This window comes from Brachionichthys hirsutus, chromosome 12 (assembly GCF_040956055.1).
Source record: "Brachionichthys hirsutus isolate HB-005 chromosome 12, CSIRO-AGI_Bhir_v1, whole genome shotgun sequence".
In the NCBI taxonomy this organism is placed as follows: domain Eukaryota; kingdom Metazoa; phylum Chordata; class Actinopteri; order Lophiiformes; family Brachionichthyidae; genus Brachionichthys; species Brachionichthys hirsutus.
Window position 1 is genome coordinate 1252991 of NC_090908.1, and position 17387 is coordinate 1270377.

A 17387-nucleotide genomic window follows, 5' to 3' on the forward strand; every position below is an offset into this window, starting at 1 on the left:
CTGTCAGGTAGCCAAAAAAGGAAGCCTCGGAGGAGTCCAGCTGCGGTTGCCGTCTCTCCTTGGGTTAAATGGCCGAGGCGTTGGGGTCATACCGCCGCTTCTTCACATTTCTTATGAGGACAAAAGACACAGGAGTCAGAAGATGCTATCATCATGTCTGTGACACACCTAGTGGGACATGAACACACAGCCACACGCATCGCTTCAGTTGTCAGCAGTTGTCACCCGCCCACACCAGCACAGCGGGTGTGGGCGGGTCCGAGACTGGCCATCGAGGTGGGTGTGGCTAGCCATGGCACAAAAGCTGCAGCTATAACGATAAGGTCCCGGCTTCTCTTTCTGCCTTTCTGTCTCTGTGGCGGCTCTCAATACGCCGTTTAAAGTCTCACCCTCGAAAAGTGATGGATTAAGAAAGAGATCATTGAAGCGATGAGAGCATGAAAAATCCTGGACCAAATCATTCTTGGCTCCGCCTTTGTGCGATGAACTGACCTCCTCTGAATCGGCGAATCAGCATGCAGAAACGCGTTGTTTCCTGTTATTTTTAATGGCGACACCCATGATGCTTCGTTATCTGGCATGCTTCGATTGGCTGCAGGCTTGTGTTTATTTAGATTAAGATGAGTAACACCCCTGTTGCTCAGGACAGCAGGCTAATTAGAGACAGATCATGCATTGAGACGTATATTAATCCATCTGTTCAGGTTCAATGAGGAAATAACCCATTGATCGGTTCCCCTCCGTTATCATGTCCTTCAGTGAACATGCATGTCAAGCATTGAGCTCTGCCCATTCAATCAGTTTGAGTTTTTGCTGCAGATCCTTAAATGACCCCCACATGGAGTCCAGTGTCTCTCCAAATCACCCATTAAACATCAGAGCCTTGAACATCGACCACGCCGTCTTCTCGGCAGCAGGACGGCGTTCTGGGTGAGTTGGAGCGTCGTCCACCCAGGGGTCCACGATCTGGAGCAGGAGCTCAAACCCTGGTGTCTAGAAGCAGCAGGGATGCTATCGTTGCAGCAGGAGAGGCATGCGGTGTGTTGCTTACTTAAAGCCCCATCCAGTCCCCCCCAGCACTATGGCAGCCACAAGGATGGCTCCGGCGATGGAGCCTATTATTAGATTGGTGGCACTAGGACCTGTAAAGGGTTACGGGGAAAGAGACATGAGTTTCTAGACTCTCTTACTGAGTAAATAACATTTAACTATACAATGACGGCTTCTCATGGAACAAAAAACATAACCAGAAGTATACTATCACAGCAAAATGACTGAGGACGTTGTTTGCATGCTTTCCAGACCCCTTCGGTGTGTAACATGAATGAAGTAGCAACCCTGGAAACGTTTAAATGTATCTGGTGTGAGGTGTGGGACTGTTCATCAGTGGCTGCTGGTTGGGCAGACTAGATCCTGGGTTCCCACCATTACACCGGCTTAATCAATAGCTGTTGGCTGGTGTGTATTTGTGACCTCCGGTACAAGCAAGTACCGGTAAATGTTTTAGGGGTCCCAGTCGCCACACAGCCGACTACTGGCTGACAAGCCAGGTCACCAACTGGACACATTTACGGACAGATTTCCACCTAAATGCCCCACATGCCCCAGAAAGGAGAGGATCACGGGAGCAACCACAAAACAACTAAGACTAAGAGAAAGAAAAGAGCAGAGGGAGGATGGAGAAAGAGGCTCGTAGTAATGGGGAACAACAGGAAGTGGCAGGAAAGGAAGAATCCAATCACACAACACTGAAAACATCAAATCACATGACAATTATATGGTCGTCACTGACACACAAGAAAACACAAAGCCACCGGGACGCACACACGGGCTCAGGCCGGCTCACGAGACCGCCCGCACACTGAGGCACCACCATGAGGAAGAGCTGTGAAAGGGTTAAAGATGCTTACTCTATTCCCCACCCTGTGCCTCCAAAAATCACCCCCAGGGCCAGAATGGTCCCTGCTACTGCCCCTATCAGCCTGTTAGTGGCCACGCTCACTGTGCAGAGGGAAAAGGAGCATTATCACCACGCTGTCAGAAACAAAGCAGACTTCTGCACACGCTTCCCAACCCTTAAAGCCCCGCCCCTCTATCAGGTGTATGCTGCACAGCTATGTGTTCACTTTACCGTCTGAGTAAAACAAATCAAATGTAGCACAGTCTGTATGTTCGTCTTCTGTCGCCGGCTTACATGGGAAGTCTTTATGAGCGCTGTACTCCTGTAAAAGCACGTCTAGCAGTGTGGCTGAGAATACTGCAGTACAACATATACTATATACGTCCTTTAACCCTTGTATTATGTTGAAAAATAATTACGTTGTTTATGTTAGGGTCATTTTGACCCGCACTGTGTAAATCCACTCAAAACAGTAAAAAAAAAAACGCGTTAAACCAATAACATCTTCATTTTAGATTATATGAACATTTAGAAAAGAGGTATACAATACATTTTTAATTCCAACACTATATTTAAGAACTATTTGAAGTTTTTTCCTCTTCATGAACACTTTTTTTTTTTCATTCGACTTGCTCCATTTCCTCAGATTTTCAATGTTCAACAGCTCTGGTGTCGCGGTTGTCAAATCGGATCACACGAGATATCATGTGAAATGTCTCCAGAGACATTGTTGCTCGAAGGATTGGCCTTCCATTCTCTTGATTCCACAGACTTGCAGTTGCTTCTCCCTTTGACCTGTAGACTCCAGCTAATACCAGAATTCCGATGTAAGCATGCTAGTCAGTCTGATCCAGTGGCTTCCATTTCTCTTGAAATACACGCCTTCCCTCCAAATTGGTCATGTCCAGTATAATCTTCTCTGTTGGTGGGGATATGAAGAGCTGAAATGCTGATTGAATATCATCGACTCGTGTGACAGCAGATCTTGTAGGACCGGGAGTCCTTTTGATGACATTGGAAGATGACAGTCCACCTCGGCTTTGGTGTGGTGCTGTTGACCATTTTATATTACCAACTTTAGATGCCCATGTCCCCTCTGTGGATGATTATTGCTGCATTCCTTGGTTTTCATCTGATGGAGAGACAATGGCAGACTCGTCCTCTGAATCCTCCTCATTGGAGGAAAATTGACAATCTGGATCATCAATAACATTGTCCCCGGTCTCTGAAATCTCTTCCTCTGCATCACTAAAGCCAAAGTAGCATCAACTGTAAACCTTCTGGAGCTCATTTTTGGTGTGTTTGTCAAAGAGATGACATGAGAACAGTGACAAGGACAAGGGAGAAAAAGTTCCTCCTCTACTCACACCTGGGTCTCTGTGTCAAAATAGCTATTCAGAGAGAGTCAAAATACAAATAATTGGGCAATCTAAATAAAGGACATAAAAGACATCAATGTTTATTTTGGATCTGAACAGTTTCTTACCCTCATTAAAGTGTCCGGGTCAAAATGACCCCAACATCATATTCGTATACAAACTCTGCACAGACATTATACTACACATCAAGGTGTCCAGATTTTACACACAAGTTCATGACCCAAGATGAGGAAAAGTCACAAAATTGTATGACGAAAAATAAAGGATAACCAGTACTTTGGTCAACACGAAAACTGAAACGGGTCAAATTGACCCTTAACATAACATAAGGGTTAAATGTGTCATAAATATCCGTGCTATTCCTCTTATCAGACGGCCGAGGTTGTCAGGGGTGAAAACCGACCCTTGGGTCCTTCGTCCTGAGTGGGCTCAGGCTCTTTAGGGGGGTCGGGCATGCTGCAGTCTGTCCCCGCCCAGGTGTCGTCACAGGTGCACGTGGCTTTATTGTTGCACACCTGGAAAGATCACACAGGAATAAATGAGCTAACGAGCTGAACATAAAGCTGCTGACACTCTGGGCTGCGACGTCTCCGAAGCTTTATGAAAACACTTGCGTTTTCACTGTATTTTCTTTTTCGGTTTAACGTTGATTTGTTTTTTTTTGATGGCTTGTGATTTAGTCATCACCATCTCTGGTTCATCTTACGTCTTAATGAACGGCAGCACCTGAGCGCAGCAAGCACAACGAGTGAAGCGTATGCTGTGGGTCCATTTACACCTGGACTCACCCCGTGGGCAGAGCACACCTGTCCATTGGGTCCAGTCGGGCAAGTGCTCATGTTGAGCGACTGGATGGGCAGACACCTGCGGTCAAGGCACATCATTGACGGCCCACAGGGAGTCCCGTCCTCCACGTAGCCTAAATCAGTCTCGTCGTCCAAAATGACGTGACCACCACTGCGAGGACGCAGCAGGCAGGGGACATGTAGGGGGGGGGGAGGGGAGGACAAATGGGAAGATCAGTCTAAATGAGACAAGAAAAGGTCTCCGGGTCGTGCTTGGGTCGTGCAGTGTGGATTACCTGCAGTCCACCAGCCTGCCTTGATGATTGAAGGAGGCTGGAGTCGTGTCTCCTTTTATAATTCCGATTTGGGGGTTACGGCCAATGTTGGTGCACAAAAGGTAACCGCAGAACACATCGCTGAGAAGACAACAGCGAGCAATCTGAGCAGGCTCCAACCTTCCTCTTACCAGAGTTCATCTTATCAGCTCTTTCATATCCTATTTTAAAATCCATCTTTAAACATAAGCATATAATTGCGTTAACTTAATCTGCTGTGGTTTCCTATTTGCCCTCGCCCCGGGCGGTTGAATGACATTTCTCTAAATGTACTGTAAATACATTTGCTCTGCTGTCCCTTCACGGTCAGACCTTGAATTTGTTTTTCAGCCGGTGCGAGTTCATTTTGTGAAATACTTTTGTGCTTCCTGTAAGCTTTGTGCCCTTTTTGTGTCCTCTGCAGGTTGGCTCAAAACAGTGAACCCCCCCCCCCCCCCCATTGTTAGGAATAAACGATGATAGAAGTCACTGCCACATTGATATGCACGAAGGAAAGGCCAGTTGAATGGCTATTCCTCTGGAACTCACTGTTTGCTGCACTGAATCCATCTGTCCCCGTCCTTCCCACAGTTGCCCTTCTCTGTGCCTTCTGTGTTCAGCTTCTCGTAGCAGAACTTCTCCGAGCCGCCGGATTCTGAGCAGAGGACAGGGCAGTTGAGCCGCGATGAACACCGGTTCTCATACAGCATATGCGAGGACCCTCTACTCTTACTTGGACCCCATATGTATTTACACTGGGCCTCTCTGGTCTTGCACTCTCCGGTGTAGCAGCGACCCTTCAGAGAGAACAGGACATGTCAAACGCATCTCAGTCTGCTACTCTTCCGGCTTCTTGGTGGACCAGGATGTTCTTATTGTCTTCAGTCTGCGTACCTGGGCTATCTGGCACAGGTAGCCATCTTGTTTATGAAGGTTGACAGGACACTGAAAACGGTCACACGCGTGAGACGTCTTACCCACATGGGTCGTATTCAGTGTGCAAAGTGCATACAGGTTGAGACATAGCGCTGCATACCTGTCCAGAGTCCCCAGAGCAGGTTTCTGTGATGTCACAGTCGTTCACGGCGTAGCGGCAACTGTAGCCGCGGGGATAAAGCTGCAACACCAGGGACGATTGGAATTCAGGTTCCAAATGTTGTGCTTTCAATGAGCAAGCAAAGAGCAACCTCCTACCAGACAGGTGCCGTTGCAGCACGGGCCATCGCTGCAGTGCGCCCCGTTGGCCAGGGAACACTTCTTGCAGCATTCCTTGTAACACTCCTTGAAAGAGACAAGGAAGGCGCTTCATCCATCCGAACAAACAGAAGGCAGACTTCCTCTAGAAGCACAAACTCACCGCTCGCGCTCCACAGTCGCACTCCTCTCCCACTTCCACGAATCCATTTCCACATTCTGTTGGCTCGAACAGCTGCCGGAAGAAGCCAGCAAAGTTGATTCATGCCGGACGTGAGATTCAACAGGAAGAGGCAGAGGCGTGAGCGTCTCACCTTGGTGGGTCTGTTGAAAAGGCAGGAGCCCCCCCCTCTCCGGAGGAAGTTCTTGTAGTCTGTGATGCTGCATTTGGAGAATCTCCGTGGATGCTGGACCCTGAAGGGGGAGAAGATCGATCAATAACTGACCGGGAAGGACTGACCAGCGATCAATGAGGGTGGAGACCGGAGTTAAAATGCGAAGGAGCCACATTCAACGGATAGTTTCTTTATATTCTTTTTTATTGTCATTCCCAGCAGGATTTAACAACACATTATAGACTTAATTTGTTATATTACCCAGTGTCCTCCATTATGCAACCGGTCCACGTCTCAACACAACCACATTCCTCTGCAAACAGGAAGGAGGGAACAGAAACAGAAGGAAGAGGAGAGACAGAGATGGGATGCACAGAAAGAGGACGATTAAACTGTTGAAATAAATATCTGAACATGTTTCCCCTCGAGTCAGAGAGAAGCAGCAATCTGATTTCACAAACATGAAAATGATCAAAAAATAATTCCCTCGCTTTATTTTTGTTTCTCAAAATCCACAAAGACCTCCGTCATGAGAGAATCTCTCCGCTGGTGAAGCGGCGTTCTTCAGACATGGCCGCTGTTAATGACTTCACCTCGTTAACCACTCTGATCTAATGCTCCTGTGATCTTAGCTAACGGCATCAATCGGTCTCAAGCCCGACGCGGCTGCGTAAACGTTTGGACCGGCCTCTCCAGGAGAATCAGTGCGTCGCTCCATCTGTCACTTCTGGCACCGATAAGAGTTGGGCACAGACCGTTTCTTTTAAATGGGCCATCTGCTGCTTCAGAGACATTTAAGCGTCTGCACATCAACTCACGGAGAATCCCACCTTTAACCCAGTACGGTAAGTATTAATTAATAATAATATTAATGTGTTGTTTTAAGACTAGTTAGTCGCTTTCATTTGACTGCGAATGCTGCAGCATTAAACCTGTCACTATCCAAAAAAGGATGAAACATGCCCCCCCCCCCCCAAAAAATAAAAAGAATTGAACAAGAGCTCCTGCAGATGTCACTAAATGGACAGGGGGGCTGGGCACATATAGTTAAGAGTAAGTGAAAAGTAACGGGACGTTGTAAACGTGATCTTGACTCGGATCATGTGAGTAATACTTCTCTTGGATGCCGGGTCCCACTGAATGCCCAGGTTCTGGGCCAGGCTCTGGGACAGAGAACCTGCCATGGCCAAGCTGTTGCCATACTGTGGACACATTAAGACCAGGAATGATCCTCCTGCCGTCACACACACTGCGTGAGAGTACGGGTGGAAACAAACCGGACCTCATTGACCCCGACTCCACGGCTTGAAGAACACATGCCTCCAAAGTATGCTGCGCTGCTTCTGCGGTAGTGGAAGGTCACATTTCTGCAGGAAGACAAAAGACAGAAGGTCGAAACACGTTAAAAAACATAAAGGTGCATGTAGACAGAACATGCATGAGAATTCTGTCACGTTAAGAAGCTATTTCATGCAGAATCTTTTTTTTTTTTATCCATCCAACACATTTTGGATCTTTGTAGCTACTGAAAAGTCGAGGCAGGTCTTTGGGGTTATTAACACTTGATTATTGACAGTAAAAATGAATAGAACCCATATGAAATACTCAGGATCGCACTGAAGACGTACAGCTAGAAGCAGTCATTTCAGTCGTGCATTGAATAAAGGAATAACTTGCGAGATGAGGTGCACGGCGTCCGCGTGGTGTTTGATGCTCTGCTGCCGGTACTTGGAGAAATCCCGGAGCATTTCCAGCGGCCTCACACTGACTGGGATGTGATCCTTGTCTGTCCAGATCTCCACAGCAACGAGCACCACACGCGTGTGGAGCTGCTCTTTGAAGACCTGCCAATAAAACATGCAGAGACATACAGGAAGGAAACAGAAAGAGGCAGAGAGGAGAAAAATGCGGGGACTTAATCTGAATTTCTCTGAGGGGGGGGACCCTTGAGGAGGTACTGGACGCTACCATCGTCTAAATGCCTTGTACTCGATGGATACATTAACAACTAGAAACGCACTCAGAGAGCGCAGACCTCCGCCAAGCAGCTCATTCCCCTCCTAACTGGATCTACACCGTCCACATGGTGATCTGGATCATCATCAAAAGGCTCTAAGGTTCTTTGGTGCTGATCCAGATCACCATGGGGACGGTGTAGATCCAGCCAGGAGGGGAATGAGCCGCTTGGCGGAGGCCCGCGCTCTCTGAGTGCTTTTCTAGTTGAGACTAAAATCCTGTGAAAAAGTGAATTTTGTGTCGATTCATCTCACAGACACTGAAATGTGCAGAAATGCAGTCGTTTTCACACCATGATGCAGATCACACGAAAACGAAGCGTGACTTTCTGCACATTTCAGAGAGCTAATTCAATTCTACTCACGGCGTCCACGAGATTCACCACCGACTTGGCGAAATTCCTGGTGTGCTGCTTGGTCTTGTGTCGTTTATACTGCAGACACAGAAAGGCATTGATAAACATCAATAAGTCGGTGGCGTGAAGTGAGACTATTTGCTACACTGTGTGAAAACGTAAACGCGTACCATACTGTGGTCACTGACGATCATGATCTCCAAGTACTTCATTTCTTCAAATATAGTGCGCGGCATCTGCAAAACAAAGTATCATGAGGCACATTCGGCTCGTGCACGCCTCCCCCACGGCGCCCAGAAGTAACGATCCGGTCACAGTTTGACCCCTCATCCCTAGAAATAGGAGTCAAACCGGTTCCAGTACTGCTTTAATAGTGTTATTGATTAAGAACTAAATTTCACCAACAGAGTATTTCTTCTAAATGTTTTCCAGTAACTTTTGACAAGGTGTCAAATTTGACACGAACTGAGTCAACAGTTTCCTCTACAACAAGTCTGTAGTGTTATTGGCTTTCTCACAGTATAGAATGTTCCGTGTCCTATAAATGTGAGTATTCTGAGTCACCAGATTTGCAGCGACTTGGACCGAGACCAGAATCTAGAGCAAACGGGGGATTTGAGTCCAAAGGTTTTTGCTTATATTTTAATTTCCTCTCTCAGAATGCTACAGAATTCTTTCAAACGTTTCTGGATCAGATGACGATCAGTTTTATGAAACATTTATTCATTACCTTTTGAGGAATCCTGCCAACAGCAAAAGCAACACAGACGGAAACAAGGTTTTCATGAACAGAGTAATTACAGAGCAGCGCGTTTCCTTTCAGCTGTCCTCCATGACCACAAGCTGGGCTGTTATTACAAACACTATTACAGTTATTACTCCGTTTTATTACAGTTCAAGTGTGAGCAAAGCCGTGTTGGTTCGGTCACTTCACAAACAAGTGAGATCAGAACTCACTGCTCGCTTTTTCCTGCGCTTCAGCCAAGACAAGTCATCCGTCTGCGAGGAGAGCTCCGCCTCAGCTGGGAACAAACAGCACGTGTTAAGAAGTTACATTTAGAGGTAGTTACATTTACAGTAAGTTACATTTAGATCCTCACATTAGTTCAGCGCCGCAGAGCGGCGCTTTCCTCATTTCACATAATGTCTAAAACTGTTTTGTAATTAAAACCTCCATTAAAGAAATGATGCTCACTAGAGACATTATAATCAGCAAAATGGTCGCTTTGGAAGCAACGCTGACACGCCTCCACGTTTTCATCTGTTTCCTGTTCTGTTTCACAGTCGTCTCATGTCAGACTTCCTGCTCCGCCCTCGCTCACCTGTACCTCATTATCCCAACTATTGTGTCTCGTCTGCGGCCCGCCTCCCTTCGCTGCCAGTGTGTGACGCGCCTCTATTTTCCAGCCTGATTCCAGTGTCTCATTCATCTTTTCCCAGTTGTGGACCGATTCACGGCAGAATGGATGAAATGTATAGTGAAAGGTTTTATGTGAAGTCTTTATCGACACCCACGGCTTGTCCCATCTGCTCTTGGTTTCAGCTCTGACATATAAGACATCTAATGTTTAGTGAAAACTAAGTCACTGCAACTTATTCCATTTGTCAACTTCTAATGCTGGAGAATTAAATATCCATCATACCCTGTTCCTCGAATGCGTTGTTCCACTCAAATGAGGATGTTCTTCTTAATCTGTGAGGTCTTGCAGCTGTATCCTGGGAGGAAGAGTCAAACAAGTACTGAGAGATGAAGGAGGCGATGCAGCAGGAAGTCGCTGGTCCCGAGACGCACAGTATCGCCGCACGAAATGTGCAATTCACATTTTCAAACACATCAGAGCATTAAAACGTATAAAATCCGATCTGTTGTGCCGCTGTGTGTGTCGTGCATCTCTTCCTCTGCGACATGAACAACTTACAATTGAATGAGTCTGTTGTAAGGGTTCAATTAGGTACAGATAGACTCCATCGTCAAACATCCCACTGCCGGGCAGAGAGGGATGAAAAGGGAGAGAAGGCAGTCGATATTAAGTCAATAGGACCAGAGATGAGTGTCTGCACCGGCACCTCAGGATGGCGAGGAGCACACACAGCTTGGATGTCCACTTACTGCAGGCCGTTGCAGGTGGATAAGGCGGCGCGGGAGTCGTCGTTGCCTCTCACCTGGCCGTGGTAGTAGCAGTGTTCACCCCCCTGAGGGGAGAACAATCAGCACCGATGCAACACACACACGGACGCGTGTCATTAATCAGAGGAATCCCCCACATCTCCTAGGAGGCAGCAGCTTGACTAACAGACGCAGGTTTGCTGTGTCAGCAAGTCATTTCTGCAGGGGGTCTGCGTTTGCTAACGTGCACTTCAGGAACTGCAAGCTGGCAGCTAATGGAATAGAGTCAAGGTGAGCAGTGGAAATGATCCCGCTTCCTGTCGCCCCCCCCCCCTCCCCCTCGCTCCGCCCGGCCCACGCTGCACCGACACTGCAGAGGGCCTGCTCTCCCTGGTCACATGACCAGAGCTCCAGCAAGGGGATGCAGGGGAGTGAAAGCCTGCTGACTCAGCGAGAGTAAAGCCAGCCCAGCCTGAATCAGCAGCAGCAGACGCCATCGCACACTCCTCACTTCCCCCTTCCCTCCATCGCTGTCCTTCTGTTCCACAAAAAACGGAAACTTTCTCATTTTAATCTACCTACGAGTCTGCATCACATTCATTTCCAGCAAGCCTGACAAGGCCAATTAGCATTGATTTGGGTTGGGGTTAGACCAGGGGTGGGCAAACTTTTTGACTCGCGGGCCACAATGGGTTCTACAATTTGACAGAAGGGCCGAACCAGGCTGGAGTGTTTGTGTGAACGAATAGAAATGACATGTAAAAGCCATTACATGAGAAGATATGGCCTTTTACAGGTAGCACTACAGGGAAAAGGTAAAATGAATGAGGTTTACAATAAAATGTTATTTAATGAAAGCCTAATGGGCCGTATATGGCCCCCGGGCCGTAGTTTGCCCATGTCTGGGTTAGATAATGCAAATCTTATTTGTGCCTCATGCTTCACAGAAAATAAGCCTGACTGGACAAAATGGAAACAAAAGCAGAAACTGTGCCGTTTAAAGGAACCGCAGAACCGCAGAACCGCAGAACCGCACTCAAAACAGAAAGACGGGCTTCGTGACACTTCACTTACAAAGAAGACATTACCTTTGACAGAACGGGTTTCCCCCCTTCAAAGTGGATCTCAACATAATCTGAAGACAGCAAGTCACTGTGAAAAAATAGATTTGACTTGGTTAGGGTGGCAGGATGTGATTCAGCCAACGAAATACACAAGAGTCTGTTTTCCAGCTTTCTGACTCATAAGAAATGGGTTCGAGCCAGCAGTGAGTCCTGCTTGGGCCGAACTCCCCACAAGAACATCACACAGAGGCACGATTGTCCTGCACAAACACTCCCAAAGTGTCCCAAACACGCAGGAAGAAGAACTTTAACAAATAACAGGAACTGAGACAAGTGAGTTTGTGTGTGAGAAACAATCTCAAGGACGTGCTTTCACCTTTAACCCAACGGTCCTCGGGCCAGTTCCTGCTGCCTGAGTCAGCGTCCTTCACCCTTTCCCCGAACTCAATCCGTTAGCTGACCTCACGAGAACGAGATACCGGTTGCTACGGTGCATTGTTTCCAGAGCAACCTTGCAAATCGCAAACATCCTCTCCTCCCAAAATGAAAGGACGCACTTGATGGATTTGTGAGGGGGTTTGACATTTGTGAGAGATGCTCGAAGCAGGAAGCGCATCACTATGAGGAGAATCGGGACATGAACAGCGCCTGTGTGAGGGGCTATATATAGCTGGGCAGATGAGGCGGGGTGGGGAGAGTGCACTGGTGTGTGCGCACAGTGGACAGCATTGTGGAGCAGGGTGGAGTAAGCCACTAGAATGTGTGTGTGCACGACAATGACCGGATCATGTAGCAGCTTTAACGCTAACACGCTAACACGCTAACACGAACAATATGCCCTGATGACGGGCGAGCGCTATCTCGCTCACTATAAGATTTAGATGAGCTTTGAGAGGCAGAAAAACAACTTCCTGGCTTTGCGGTGCAGGTTAGACTAAGGCGGTTGGACTGATCTATATTTAGATCTGGATCGCGCAGAGATCAAAGCCAGAGTCTCACAAACACAGCAGAAACCTGCAGCACACAGGAACAGGTACGAGCTCTACTCCTGAGCCTTCCGGTTATCTGTTCAACATGATGGTCTGTGTGTCGGTCTACATGGGCTGGGGACGACGGGATGATGGGACGAGGGGACGATGGGACGATGGGACGATGGGACGACGGGACGACGGGACGACGGGACGATGGGACGACGGGACGATGGGACGGGACGACGGGAGGACAGGACCGATGGGATCGATGGGACGACGGGACGAGGGGACGACGGGACGGGACGACGGGACCGACGGGACGATGGGACGACGGGACGACGGGACGACGGGACAACGGGACGATGGGACGATGGGATCGATGGGACGATGGGACAATGGGTGGATGGGACGATGGGATCGATGGGACGATGGGATCGATGGGACGACGGGACGATGGGACGACGGGACGATGGGATCGATGGGACGATGGGACAATGGGTTGATGGGACGATGGGATCGATGGGACGATGGGACAATGGGTGGATGGGACGATGGGATCGATGGGACGATGGGATCGATGGGACGACGGGACGATGGGATCGATGGGACGATGGGACAATGGGTTGATGGGACGATGGGATCGATGGGACGATGGGACAATGGGTGGATGGGACGATGGGATCGATGGGACGATGGGACAATGGGTGGATGGGACAATGGGTCGAGACGTCTGTGCTTCTGTCCTCCTGCTGCATAATGTCCCACAGATAATGTGCACATTTACACATTTGGCAAGTTTCTGTAATATTTGAAATGATACAACCGCCATAAAGAATATGAATATGGACTAAAGAATATAACCAGAGAAGGGAGCGAGTCATAACGTCTAAGCGCACCCAGCCATGACAACAATACCGATATAATCCGTCTTTAAATCCCATTAAGGGCAGCTGCAACCCAGTTAGCGTCTCAAAGTCCTTGTTCACGTGTGCATTCATCCTTCACACATATAATCAATCAATCAGTGTCAGAGGCCGCTTGGCTGCAGAGGAGACACAATCCCAGTCCACAGCGATGACTTAACTAATCCCAGTGTCACCAGTGAACGCTTCACTGTCTCATAGACAATCCGCTGAATGATGAGAAAGCTGAATTCATGTGATGTTGAGACCGGCATGATGGTCTCAGATATCAGAATCAGAGCTTTGCTCCACAATCCTGTCTTTGGTGCTTTTACTTTAATCCCTTTGAACTTTTCCCACAAAATACATCTTGCAGCCGATTTAGCTCATGCTTGCTTTGAAACTGCTGAAATGAACCACCAATGAACAATGAGAAATAAAATAATACTCATCAGTGTGAAAGCTAAAGTTCACACCACGTCTCCATCGCTTCTCGGCCCCCTCAGAACGAAGAGGGGGGGTCTGCTGACGCGCTGTCGTTTTCAACCATCTGCACATTTGTGTCAGAATGACCTTGACGGCAGACGCTGCTTCGTCAGACAGGAAGCGCGAGCGCGAGGACATTCTGCTTCACTCCTTAGCGCTGTGTTTCCGATGGGCGTGGTGACGCCATGCGTCTCACTAACTTCATGGATTTGAGAGTCATGGAGCGAGCGGCATCAGCCTCAAAACGCTCTCACCATTACCTGAATCATTTTACAGTCGCCAAACGAAAACACGCCTTCCCTAGAAATCACCTGCGCAGAGATCAAATCGATTACTACTGTCTGATGAGATGAGCCAGACTTACTTATTCAATGCTAGATCCAGGACAAATCTGGAGCCGAACGCCTCCAGCTGGAAACTGGCTCGGGCGAGATGGACAGGCTGAGGGAGAACAGAGCCGTCAGTGTCGGTGACGACAACTTCACGGCATCTACGCCACGGCGCACAAAAGGTACCTTGCCCTCCGGAGCCTGGCTCCTCGCCCGGGTGTCCAGGTCATGGTAGGTACTCTCCGAGTCCTCGTTCAGGTAGTAGATCAGCCGTGTGGGGTAGGTGGTGATCGCCCGCTCCTCGTGCCGTGTCCCGTCGTCTGAAGCAGCTGCTGCCGCCGCGTCCCGCTCAATCTCGTCCTCGACTTCCTGAGAAGCTGCGAGGGGAGATGCACCGCACAGACGTGAACAAGCGGACCGGTCCTCTTGTGCACGCACACGCACACACGCACACGCACACGCACACGCACACGCACACACACAGTCATCCTTTATTCATGGACACATTGATAATCCTGAAGCCAGAGGACAGAGGACAGAGACTGGGCGCGTTCTGCAGCACAGCGACAACCATCACGCCGCTTTAGAATAAATACTTTTGATGTCCTGTTTTTGCCAAAGTAAGAACCAGATGAGATAAATGCAGCGTGTAAAACGACACCGACACACAAAGCCTCAAGTAGCCTCACGAAATCACGAAAAATAGGCTTTAATGTGATAAAGAGTATTATTGAAAAGACGCTGAGCGCTGCCTGATGCAGCGTGACGTCACGGACGGCGCCTCTTTGATAAGACGATCGACGCTCGTTCCGGGGAAACGCGACGCGGATCACCTGCAGCGACGTCATCAAATGTCTCCACGGCCAAACGCAGAAAGTAAAAGGTAGATAAAATGACGTCAGAGTGAAACCGGCGGGCTATGACGACACATACGTACCGAATGACGCGAGTGATGAAAGAAGCCGCGGCGAGAGGATGCTGACGAGCACAGCGGCCAGAAATGTCACATTCATGATTCATATTCAAGAGCTGCAACATCCCGACATCAGCGCATCAACGACGCGGAGCGGCGTGGCGCGGCGTGGCGTGGCGCGGCGTGGCGTGGCGCGGCGTGGCGTGGCGCGGCGTGGAGGTGGTCATGAATGCTGGAGGAACCGGGATGCTGCTGCAGGAGGAGGAGGAGGAGGAGGAGGAGGAGGGCGGTGGCCCGGCAGCTAATGGGAGTCAGCCAGTAGAATCCTCCAGCACAAACAGGATGCCCCCCCCCCCCCCGACACTGACGGAGCGGCTTCAATCTACTGATGTTTAGTTAATCCCGTGTGCTAATCCAGCTGTTGGATGTTTGATTGTAATCTGGAGTTTCATGCTGAAGCTGAAATGTCTTCATCTTCAGAGCAATAAACGGATCTCTTCCTCTCCGCCGAGGAGCTTCTGTTTTCGCCGGCGTTGGCTCGTTTCTCAGCCTGTTAGCGAGATAACTCAAAAGGTTATGGATGAATATTGATTACATTTTAAGGAATTTGTTGGGAATCTTACCAGAACGAGATGATTCCATGCTGGTGGTGATCCAGAAGAGATCCTGGATTCTGGATCACTTTGAAATATTCTGGAAAATTGCAGTCAATGGAGCTTCAAAATTTCTCCATCAATGTCTCGGTTGATTATTGATTGATGTTTATGGAATTTGACAGTCATGTAGGGAGGGGGCGTCCATTTTACAACTGAATTTCATTCGGATCGGATCCAGAGTGGAGTCAGGAAAAGATTAAAAAACCCATTTATGGATTGAAGAATACAAATCAACTCTGATTCACTTAAACTTTTCATGTTGGTGTATAGAGACACCAAGAACAATCTAGAACCTTTTGGTGCTGATCCAGATCAGCATGTGGACGGTGTAGATCCGGTTAGGAGGGGAACGAGCGGCTTGGGGGAGGTCTGTGCTCTCTGAGCGCTTACCCAATGAAATGGATCAAAGCGCGTGATCCAGCAGCTTTTATTTTCTGCATCATTCAAAGTTCAGTGATTTCACAACTAAATGGTTTTGTGGACTGTTTGCAGTCTCAGTGGGAACGGGTTTGTGATGAAGACGAAGCAGAAACAACTGCTGTGATCATTATTTATTTATGCTTGAGAAATAACTTGTCTTGTAGCTACTTTTTAAATCACCACAGATATGCTCTTAGTGAAATGCGTGAATGATGACTAAGACAATTACAGATTGTGGGCGGTTTCTCTATAGACTAGTAATAACTAGAATAGTTAATATAGTAGTCGTCGTATAATGTTTGGAGCATACTTTACCAAGAATAGACTCATTCATTCATTTTCTTAACCGCTTTGTCGTTTCCGGGTCGTGGGTTGCGGGCGAGAGGCCGGGTACACCCTGGACGAGCCGCCAGCTCATCGCAGGGTCACACACACACACACACTGTGATTTGTCTAACTTCACATTAGTTTCACATCTAAGACTTCATTCTAACGCACAGACACGCACGCCTTTGTTCTCTTTTAATGAGCAGAGAAGCAAATACAGAAGTAAAATGGAGGCAAACGTCCCCATAAATAACTCCTGATGACCCAAATGGCCCATTTTAGGATTCAAACATCTGCATCATTTGGACTTTCCCGTGTATCCAGTGCTCGGGTTGATGGTTCCAATCCGCTGATATAGAAGCACTGAGTCAAAGTGTTCTTTGTGGCGACCAGCTTCTCTCCGCTCTGCGGTTCGTGCGTGATTCGTCAGCCCGGCGCGCCCACAACACTTTCAGTTCCTCCGTGCGCGCAGTGCGCGCAGTGCGCGGGGACTTGGATGGACTCACGGAAAGACAGCACATGCTGCACAAACGACTTTAGCAGCCCGGTGGGAAGTCACGGAGGCCCGGCCGGTCCGAAAGGCTCGTTCATCCGGAAACTGTCGGCGCGTCCAGCCTGCATTTTACGAGGTTAGTGATGCGTCCGCGTCCTAAAACAACAGCGCGTTTGTTCCACCGGGATGCGAGCAGTGTGGATGTGGCACTGAACGCCGACCTGTATGAACGTAGAGCCGCTAAAACCAGTCTGGTTGTTATTTTATTGTTCAAGCTCATGTTTTCACTTCAAAAACTGCGTTTCCATAAAGGCGTTTTATTATTATTATTATTATTCTATAGCTAGATGTATTTTTAAACTCTATTTTCCTTGCTTAGATTTTAATATCTGCAGTAACTTTTTGAGTATTTTCTTTCCACTGTGCCCACGCAGTCAACAC

The 17387-nt window shown here is 48.3% G+C and overlaps 1 protein-coding gene across 1 annotated transcript; it reads right to left on the reverse strand.

Moving 5' to 3' along the window:
- Window positions 1-64: 64 nt before the first annotated feature.
- On the reverse strand, window positions 65-15150 carry LOC137901905 (disintegrin and metalloproteinase domain-containing protein 23). The gene is made up of 26 exons (XM_068745936.1): window positions 15075-15150; window positions 14324-14514; window positions 14173-14249; window positions 11474-11537; window positions 10389-10471; window positions 10198-10261; window positions 9922-9994; window positions 9236-9300; window positions 8449-8514; window positions 8288-8356; window positions 7585-7751; window positions 7190-7274; window positions 7022-7109; window positions 6169-6220; window positions 5887-5986; window positions 5736-5807; window positions 5573-5659; window positions 5415-5495; window positions 5273-5323; window positions 5112-5175; window positions 4928-5033; window positions 4361-4480; window positions 4068-4236; window positions 3683-3794; window positions 1052-1142; window positions 65-110 (listed from the first exon to the last, which is right to left on the reverse strand). Exons 1-26 carry the CDS (start codon window positions 15148-15150, stop codon window positions 65-67), a joined length of 2319 nt encoding a protein of 772 aa, XP_068602037.1.
- Between the last annotated feature and the right edge of the window lie 2237 nt (window positions 15151-17387).